The 10652-nt window shown below is 35.2% G+C and overlaps 1 protein-coding gene across 1 annotated transcript; it reads right to left on the bottom strand.

Moving 5' to 3' along the window:
* Positions 1 to 995: 995 nt before the first annotated feature.
* LOC121798565 (glyoxysomal fatty acid beta-oxidation multifunctional protein MFP-a-like) lies at positions 996 to 6889 on the bottom strand. The gene is made up of 18 exons (XM_042197629.1): positions 6686 to 6889; positions 6285 to 6356; positions 6128 to 6193; positions 5992 to 6045; positions 5842 to 5909; positions 5442 to 5523; positions 5144 to 5199; positions 4749 to 5051; positions 4583 to 4669; positions 4036 to 4201; positions 3851 to 3972; positions 3025 to 3188; positions 2697 to 2951; positions 2251 to 2372; positions 2052 to 2146; positions 1640 to 1794; positions 1426 to 1564; positions 996 to 1225 (listed from the first exon to the last, which is right to left on the bottom strand). Exons 1-18 carry the CDS (start codon positions 6774 to 6776, stop codon positions 1199 to 1201), a joined length of 2124 nt encoding a protein of 707 aa, XP_042053563.1. The 5' UTR covers positions 6777 to 6889; the 3' UTR covers positions 996 to 1198.
* Positions 6890 to 10652: the final 3763 nt, after the last annotated feature.

The following is a 10652-nucleotide window of genomic DNA, read 5'->3' as shown; positions in this document are numbered from 1 at the left end:
CATAATCAAGATTCAAATTAGGCAACAAAAGGGGCGCAATTACAAAAACTTAATCAACTGCTTACCCATTTAATTATTTGCATATGACAAATTACGGAAAATCGATCAACAAATCCATCAATTTCATCATAAACCCTAATTTTGCTAAATTATATGCATATGAAATACACAAATTACGGAAAATCGACCAAAAATTCCATCAGTTTCATCATAACCCCTAATTTCATCATAATCTCTAATTATAGGCAACAAAACAACAAAAATCGACCAAAAATCCATTAATTTCATCATAAACCCTAATTTTGCTAAATTACGGAAAACATGCACAAATTAAGCAATAAATGATGTATTTAGCCAAATTGAAGAACAATTACCGAAATATGATTGCAAAATGGTGGAAATTCGCCGGAAATTGCTGGGATTCGTCGGAAATTGCTACGGTTTCGTCGCTTGGTTCGCTTCGCTGCTTCTGCTCTGTTTGTTTCTGAGATACTTCTGCCTTCTGCGTGTTTTTAAAACGCGACGGAAGACGCATAAGCGTTATGCGTCGCTAGCGAAAGACGCACAATGCTTATGCGTCACTAAATAAAGACGCATAATTCTTATGCGTCACTAAATAAAGACGCATAATAGTTATGCGTCTCTTTATTAACGACGCATAATTCTTATGCGTCACTAAATAAAGACGCATAATGGTTATGCGTCTCTTTATTAACGACGCATAATTCTTATGTGTCACTGAATAAAGACGCATAATGGTTATGCGTCTCTCTATTAATGACGCATAACGGTTATGCGTCACTCCGTGAGTCGGAATTCGACTAAAGAGTTTCATTAAAATGGAATTCCATTAACATGCATTATCAAAAATAGAATTACTATGCATTCTTTTTTACATTATCTCTTTAGATTTAGGGTTCTTTTGATACATAGAATTAGAATTTCAGAGTATAATTAATTTATTTATTTTGTAAAATGAAATGATTGATGTGATATTGAACTGGAAGCACAACTGCACAACCCATATATATAAAAAACGAAACTCCCATCCCCGCATTTGAGGGGAGAACAAATTGGAATTTTGATAGTAAAAAATTGTCGTAATTTAACCGTTGTAGTAAGAGTCAATAAAAACTTTTTAACTGTGTAGTGCGTCTCTTTTCCATAGGGAAGCAATCAATGATGCAATATTCGCATTTTACAACTGGGACTTTATCTGCTTGGCCTGCAAAACAAGGAAGTTGGTCGAATGAGCGATTCAAGAATCCTTTTGGCTTTTGTATCATTTTTTTATAATAACGTTAACTGAGTGAGAGGTTACACATTCTAGTTTTATAAAAGCAGTGCTTACACATCATACACTGCCAAGGTTGACAGCTGAAGAAAAGTTCCTACACAATCAGTTTGAAGGTTTGTATTACTCACCACAGGCCTGCTCTTCCCAGCTCGCTCTCTTATGTAGTCACATGGCTCGAAAAAGCCTCCGTATGCCTCCGACCATTTCTTCAATTTTGAATTTACATATCCGGAATCGAAGTTATTTGCCCAGTTGTGGATGCCCCCCCTGGTTCCGACAATACATAAAGTTAGTATACTGTTATTAAAGGAACTGAATAGAAAGAAGAATCCAGCTGCATACCTATATGAGGGGAAGCCCATTGCCAATACAGAGGCTACATCAAGATCGGATGGCCTCATTACAACTCCCTCTGAGATTACACGGCATGCTTCATTATAAGCAGGAAAAAGGATCATCTCAGCTATCTCAGTATCGGACAGTTTCGTCAGTTGTTCCTGTTAATGGAAATATACATACATGATCTATGTGGATTTATGGATAAAAAATATTTAAGCATTTTTTTTAAATTGAAGGAGAGCATCTTTGAATACAATTTGACTGTAAAAAACATCTGGAATAGCAGGCAGCCAAGATGAATACAACTGCACCAAAGCATATATGAATATGCACATGCACGTGCACGTGCACTTGCATCAATTTTCACTCTTGAGGGAGAGAGAGAGACATCAGAGTTATCAGTTAGATTCCTTACACTTGCAGCTTTTATTGTGTACTTCCTCGACTCCGGATCTGGGATAGCCTTGCCACAGTCATCATATTTGTAGAAACCCTTACAAGTACTTTCACCTGGTATAAACGAGAAAATAAATTACTTGTTCCATAGAAAATCTAAACTTCCATAAAACTCCACTATAAGTTGCCAAGAAATACAGAAAAGGCTGAGAAGTTACCTTCACGGTTAGCATTCTGCAGAATTGGAATCAGTTTAGATTTGTAGAACCTATCTGGGAGACGCCCAACAAGTGTGCTGCTAATCTCCGTAAAAACTTTAAGTCCAACCATGTCAATCATTCTGCGTTGTAGATTCAGAAGCAACACAAACATGTAAAAATATTGTGTGGGCGTAAAGAAGCAGAATTGTGCATACCCAGAATTACAGCTAGGTATAGAATTTTTATCTGATAAAGTAAATGTTGTACAAAGACAGCAAATTCTTCCATGTAGTTAACATCCATAATTAGATTTTTACCATAGCTCATAGATACTTGTTACTTCACTATGCTGTTACTTGCATGAAAAAAGTGGATTTTGGAGATGATTTTGTTCCACGGCTTATTGACTAAACACAAGTAAGTAGCAAAGTAGTACAAACCCTACATAGAGTATTCCAGCTTACCTAAAGGGACCCAAGTCCATCCCAAAGCTTTTAAGAGCTTGATCAATCTGGTAAACATCCACACCTAATTCAGCAAGCAACATTGATGCATACAAATATGTAACAACCATGCTGTTGACTCCTTGGCCATTGCAATCACTGACAACAATTGGAGTTGTCCTAAATTTTCTTGCAAAACCTAATACATCAGCCATTGCTTGAGATGACACCCTATCAGTACGAACTATTTCCAAAAGTCGCATGACAGGGGAGAGGCTGCATCCAAATTGTGAGAAAGGTTTTAAAAAGAACTCAGGCAGTCAAAGCAATTACTAACATTATACAATACCAGAAAAAGTTAATCCCAACAATCCGATCTTGGCATTTGGTCCTTTCACCGATTAATTCTAAACTGAATGTTGAGCTTGTACTGGCAAAAGTACAATTTAGGGGACAGTGCTTCTGAAGATCAGTAAAAATATCTTGTTTGATTGATAAAGTCTCGCACTCAGCCTGCCAGAAGTTTAGGAAATGCAAGGAATCAGGGAGGTTTTATCTCCAAATTCACATATTAGCCACTATTGTCAATATCACAACTTTGCTAGAATTTTATCATTTGAAATAGTTTAAGAGACAAATAGAAAAGGAGATCAACCTCAAAAGGGATTAGGATGGTCTCTTTCAAGACAAATTACTAGTCCAATTGCACACTGCCAAGTGTGGCCTACCAAGGTTTGACTATATCGGTTTTATTCTGTTCAAGGTTTTTCTCTTTGTATAACTCATACATCGTATGCAAATTATTTGATTAGAATACTCGATTTTAATGATCAATGAGTAATAGACTAGATAATGCATGAGGTAGTAATTACTGAAATTGATAGACAAGTTGCCCGGACTGAAAAGGGGATCCAATTTTTCATAGAAACTTGTGAATTATATTTAAAGGTTACATATGCAGCATTTCATGTGATTTCCAATTAAAAATACAGGCAATTCGCTTTTTTCAGTCAGCTATTTGTAGATACAAATCTAAAATGTGAACTGAAAGTTTCTTTAGTTCCAGGACACAAGCTTCTCCTATTTCATGCAGCTCTTGCATAGAGATGTAGCAAGTATTACAACAGGAACTTGGAGGTAATGCAGGTAAAAAGTATTTAGGAAATATGGTTTACCTCGATCACCAAATCAACATCTTCAAAGCTGTCATAATCAAGAACGCCTTTCAATAGAGTCAAAGCCTTTTCAAGCCCCTGTTGAGTTGTCTTTCCATATTTGAAGTGGGTGTATAAATTTTCTGCCACAAAAGAATAGCTTCTAAATATTGGGCTTTTTACGCTTTATAAACAATTAAACTTACTTCTGATTTTGTTCTTATCTTCCAACAGATGCTCCTTGTTCTGCTCTTTCAAGATGACTTGGTAATTCTTAAGAAGAAGTAATGCTACAATCTCAGAGCTCATCAATCCACCACCAATAACAGCAACCTTGTCTATATTTTTTGGCAGCAACTTCATCTCAGAAATCTGAAACCAGTAAGCATTAAGTAAGCAGGGAAGCAAGAGGGGTGATAGAATTAGAGGATCCTTAAGCACATCGAAAGCAAAACAATGCAGAGATGGACATTTAATGGCTATGATCTATTAATGATGTAGATTTCTGCCATACTGATAACTAAAAAGTTCATATCTAGCATTAACACAAATATTAATATCTACATATTCAAAGTACTCTAGTCCTAACCATCTGGTGGTTCAGGCATCTTAAGGGGGAACATCAATTTGACTGGCTTCTACTATGAGAGGACCTGATTTCTCAACCAGATAGGTTTTTGTGATGTCATTATACAAGAACCTACTTACTAATACAATTATTTAAATCAACATAGGGAAAACTTCCTGCAGAACCTTTGTGGTTTGGCGCTGGGCAAAGAAAAAGTGGACTAGGCTCTTGCACGTACTAGATTGCCGAAGTTCATGGAGAGCTATTGTTTCCTAGAAGTAGAAGTCAAATCGTCATAAACTTGCTAGTAAGTAGTGCAAAACAAGCAGAAAAACATAAGGAGTATATTACTTCCCACAGTGCATCACGGGGATCCGAAACAATGCCCTGTTCGATCAAATCGATGCACACTAACGGGTGCTCTACATTTGGATTTCGTCTATGGACTTCCATCCTGGCAGATTTAAGAATTGCTCTTGCTTCTTCCAAGGTTCCTAATTTGTCGGTTTTATAAAGACTAATCACCCATGGTTTAGTATGCTCCACTATATCCAAAGCCCAGCGGCGAGCTACTTCAAGAAGTTTATTGGCTGGAGCAATGGCATCCACAAGGGACAAAATCTGAGCCTCCTTCCCATCTACTCGCCTTGACATCTGATACATACCAAAGAATTTGTAGAGCACCAACTGAAATTCGGGAGGGGAATAGCACCAACTGAATTTAAGAAGGGAAAAAAATTTCATACCAGCATCATTTCCAAAGCCTTTGGAAGGCCCACAAGCCGTGGAAGCCGTTGTGTTCCTAGTATGAAATCACATTTTCAAAATCACACATTATCATGAACAAAGTGGCATACTCGTGAGAAGAAAATTTGTTCTATCATTCACAATTTATCTCCACGACATAAATGGTTGAATACCATGTCATGACAAAGTCAGAGAAATCCTAGTATTTCACAGTTCAAACATGAGAGGAACTTTGTTCCAAATGAGGCATAGAGCAAGGAATCAAACAAAAACATGAACCATTAAAACCTGCAGTACCTCCAAGTCCTGGGACGACCCCATACTGAAGTTCAGTAAGGCCTAATATTGCAGAAGAAGTTGATATGCGGGCATGACATGCCTGATAAAAAGAAAAGTACTCTTAGCTCCATAATCAACTTTTAAACGGATCACTAGATGCATCATCAATGAATGATCTTAAATTGGTTTTGAAACTGTTCATCGCATAGCTTTACTGAAAGAAAAGTGGTGCCTTCTCAGAGTTACATACAATTAAAACAATATGCAAATTGCCACCAATTTTGGGGAAAGCACATCAAAGACTAAACAGCTAAGAAAAAAGCAAAGAAAACTATGTAATCAAAGTGGAGTTAACAGCTCCTTATAATCAAATAGAACCATGAAAAAAGCTATCATAGCATATCATGTTGCTACATACAAGAACGATCTCCATTGCACCGCCAAGAGCAGGGCCATCAATAGCAGCAACGATAGGTTTCTTTGCAGCTACATTGGACGAAGAATCGGTTAAAAAGAATAGCCAACAGACCTTCAACCCGGTAAAGCAAAATCTGGGAAAAAAGAATACCTTCCAGAGTGTCGGTGATAAAATTGATCGACAGAAATCCAAGCTCCTCTTTTGCTGTTACGGCTTTACATATTAGAAAACATTACAAGAATAACGAAGTTTTTAACAGGAATTGCACAAACAGAGTCAATCTTACTACTCTTTTCTTGTTTACCACCAAAAACTGTCACATCAAATCCACCTGAAAACTTTCTGTTTATACCTGTCTCATTAAAATATGGCATTATATTAACAAAAAAAAAAGAAAAGAAAAGCCAATTCTATTTGGACGTAACAACAATCTGCGATTTTACCAGTAATAACAATCGCTTTGACATCATCTCTCGACAGAACTCCTTCAATACTCTCTTTAATGCTAACCATCACTGTAAAACAACAAACATGTTATGGAGAAGATCACTTAATATGGATAGAGAATGAAGATAGATTACAAGAAAATAATCATTAGCCATAGCAATCGAATTAATTCTCGAATTAAACGGGAAAAGCCGGTTAAGAGCAGCTCATCTACTTAAAGTGTAAATCCCATTCATATTAAAACTCTTAATTCTTGTCAGATCCTAGCTCCTCTATAAGTGTGGATAACTCTCCCTGGCCTTTTAAGGGGTGAGTGACTCATTTCTAATAAGGCATAAAAAGTGATAGAACCAATCAATTACAGAACTGCAGAATTCGGAAACAAAGTTAGAGATACCAGAGACTGATAGCAAATTGAGAGGTGGATTGTTGATCGAGACGACGGCGACGCCGTCGGATCCGACCTCCACCACCGTTTTAGCATGCATTGTCGTCGCTCCGGCGATGAGTAGAAAAATAATTGACTTGTGTCGGAAAAAGATTCCGAGATTGGCGCTTCCACCGGCTCCCTATTTATCAACACAACAGCATAGCCTTAGTAGAAGCCCACCTGTCTCTTAATTAAAATACGACAAAAAATCCACTTTTTTGATACCTTACATTCTTTTCTTCTTTTTTTCTCTCTTGTGACCTTTTAGTCCCTATCGTATTATTTTCGTACATTTTAGTCCTAAGTATATTGTTTTAATTAAAATAATTATTTTCTGTTAAAATTAACGGTCAAAATGTTTGATCAATTTAATAACTTAATTATAATCTAGGACTAAAATCTAATTTTAGTCCCGTAAATTTTCCATAAAATTCTTTTCGGGTCTCATACATTAAGTTTGTGACCTTCTTTAGGATCAAAATGTACCAAAATAATACGTTATGGACCAAAAAATCATAAATTTAATGTATGGACCAAAAAGGATTTTAAAACAAATGTAAGGGGCCAAAATTAGACTTTAATCTTTAAATATTCATATGCACATAAGAGATGACGATTCAATCAAAATATAAATTATTTTTTTCAACTAACAATACTGCCTACTTTTGGTTTGGTATCAAGTGTCACTGTTTAATGAATAAGATACTATTTTGGTCCTAGACATATAGCCGATTTATGATTTTGGTTCAGAACATTCACTTTTTGAAAATCAAATTTAAAACATACGAAAACGTTGTCGAATAGGTCCTTTCTTTACAGTTTGCGTCATTTTTTACGGTCAACCGTCAATTAGTAAAAAATTGACCCGATTAGCAGATTTTTATTATTATAGCTAATTTTAAATATTTTTGGAATTACATGTAAATGTTAAATAAAATAAACGGACAACAAATTACAAGACAAAGTAGTCCTTCATATTCATTATCTACTTTCAATTGGTACTGAACATTTAACCACGCCCCAGTGCAAACTTACAGCCAAAATTTTTTTAGTGGTTTTTGGTTTGATACATTATGCGTAGCTGTGGCAAGTTAACAATTATGTGATCGCTTCTTCGTCGACAATGAGGCAATAATCTATGTCAATAAACTGACATCAAATTGAGACAATAAATGGACAATAAATTACAAGACAAAGTAGTCCTTTATATTCATTTTCTACTTCGAATTGGTCCTGAACATTTAACCGCACCTACTGTCGAACTACATAAAAAAATATTGTCATAGGCATTGCATCAACCTAACACCATCAAAACCCAAAAACCAGCGAAACCACATATTCAATGTCGTCTTCAACTTCTGGAATCGGAGAAGAATGGACTTCCGCTTGAGAACTACGGTTAGAAGAACAAAGAAACCTGTACGCCGCTGACGGGCGTTGTTCGTTTTGCTTCAAAGAATCGTTCTTTTCAGAATTACAAGTAGCCAACGGTCCTTCTTTGGCTTCATTTTCAGGCGGATGTGTGGACTTCCTCTTCCTTGCATATGCAACTTTCACGTCGCAAGACCGTCGCTGCAACGGAAGTTTGGGTAAGGCGACTTCCAACTCATGGAAACCAACACAATAATCGGCCGGAATCGTCGGTTTCTTGGTCGAAATTGGAACTAGGGTTTCTTAGGAGAGTTACGAAAGAGAAAAGAGAGTTTGACATTTCATTTTTTTCTCAAATGAAAAGTTAAGAGATATTAAGTGAATTTAGAAGATTTGTTATTTAAATCCAGGTATTAAAAATTGAGTTATTTAGCAAAATAATTAGCTTAATATTAACCTACTAATGATCTCATAATTAAGTTTAATCGAGTCAAATTTGGACTAATTGACGATTGACTATAAAAAATGACGGAAACCGTTAAAAAACGACTTATTCGATAGCATTTTAGTATGTTTCGGATTCAATTTTCAAAAATTGAATGTTTTGGACAAAAATCGTAAATCAGACATGTATTTAGGACCAAAATATTACTTAACTCTTGTTTAATATACATAACATGTGTTAAATATCATTAGTTGGGAGATTAGATGTATAATCCATCTTTTAATGATGAGGTGTTAGGCGAAGTTTGTGAATAGATTGGTCGTGCTCGTGCGTGTTTAATAAGCTTAATCAACAAAATACTCCTACATGAAATGAAAATGGTGGTAAATTGTATAACTGGTTGTACTAGTTATAATTAATTACGAAAATTGTGAATGAATTCCTACAAGAGTTAACCAAATAAATGCTTTAGCCCCTTCTCACTCCTGCATGTTATGCAAAAACACAAGTTGTTGAATGCTTTAGTCCCTTCCATATGGTTCCGCTCCCGCCTCTTATGCAAAAGCACCAGTTGTTGATCATAAACCCTCCACCATATCAATTAAGCTCATTGCATGACATTATCAAAAACTACACGACTCAACGAAGAGAAACCGCCGTATCAAAATTCAAAAATAAGGTCTACCAAGTCACGATGAGATAACTCCGACCATTATGTTTGTATTATTCAAATGAAACGTTATGCACATTATAAGTTGAAAACGATCGTTGCCCAATACTAGGAAAATGTGTTAAATATTTGAAATTCAATTTATTTATCTGTTGGCAATTGGTTTGATTATTCTATTTGTATGAGATGTATTCTATGTGATGATGTATTGGTACTAAGGTTGGAACGGTACGGTATACCTCGCCGAAATGGCCATACCGTATACCGTACAGTACCGTACAGTATGACCAAAAACCATACCTTTACCGTACCGCTTTTGTCGGTATACCAAAATTTAGATATCTTTACCGTACCACTTTTGTCGGTATATCGTACCGTGATTTCGGTATACCATGATTTTCGGTATATACCGCAATTGCGGTATGATGCGGTATAACGCGATATACCGCGGTATATACAAAATGCATACCTTTACCGTACATAAAACTGTCGGTACGGTATACCGAAAATTCGATATTTTCGGTATTTTTTCGGTACGGTAAGTGCAGTATTTCGGTATATTTTTTTAGCCCTAATTGGTACTACTCATGTATATTTAGACACAGTTAAAATTTGAAGGAATTGTTAACTTTGGACCGATTGTGATCCGAGTTGAAATGTTTGGGATCCAAAAATTCAAAAAATTTAATTTATGACCAAAATCATAAAATGAACATATATTCAAGACTAATTTTGGCCTTTACTCTATATAGAATTTGCATTTTATTACTAACATTCAAAAGTAAATATGTTGGTTTTGTAAATAATAACTCTTGCAGTCAGAAATGAGTTAAAATGACTTCTAAATGTAACGAATTTTAATTTTAATCAGTATCCATATTTTTTCTAGTTGTGAATTCGTCCTTTGGATCATTCAATCGAATTTCATTTCCCAATGGATATTTAAATCATCGTTGAAATGGTCACTTAAAATATAAAAATAATAACGAATATGAAAGATATCATTAAATAGGGCGGCGAACAGAAATCTGTCAAAATGTAGCTTTATATAATGTTTAATTTCATAAATGGTTACCAAAATAAGGTATTAATATCAAATTGGTTATAAAAAAGTGCATAAATCTACACACCCTTAGGCCATCCGCAACGCCGTCTCTTAATCGTCTCATCTTTTAAATATTCATGGGTTCCACTATACTTTTCACTCCATCTCTTAACTAAGAGACATAACATGCAACCCTCCATCTCTTATCCGTCTCTTAACCATCTCATCCATTAACTATTCATTTTCATTTTTTATTTTATTTCCAACAAATTCAATTAATAAAAACATACCTAATTAAATAAAATAAAATTACAACTTAAAATCCTAAAAAATACATAATTAAATTCGTGGCAAAATAAATAAATAAAAGACATAATTTAAAATACAATTTTATAGAAATTAT

The sequence above is a fragment of the Salvia splendens genome, chromosome 4, assembly GCF_004379255.2.
Source record: "Salvia splendens isolate huo1 chromosome 4, SspV2, whole genome shotgun sequence".
In the NCBI taxonomy this organism is placed as follows: Eukaryota; Viridiplantae; Streptophyta; class Magnoliopsida; order Lamiales; family Lamiaceae; genus Salvia; species Salvia splendens.
Note: the sequence above shows the minus strand (reverse complement) of the source record. Positions and strands in the feature narration are given on the sequence as shown.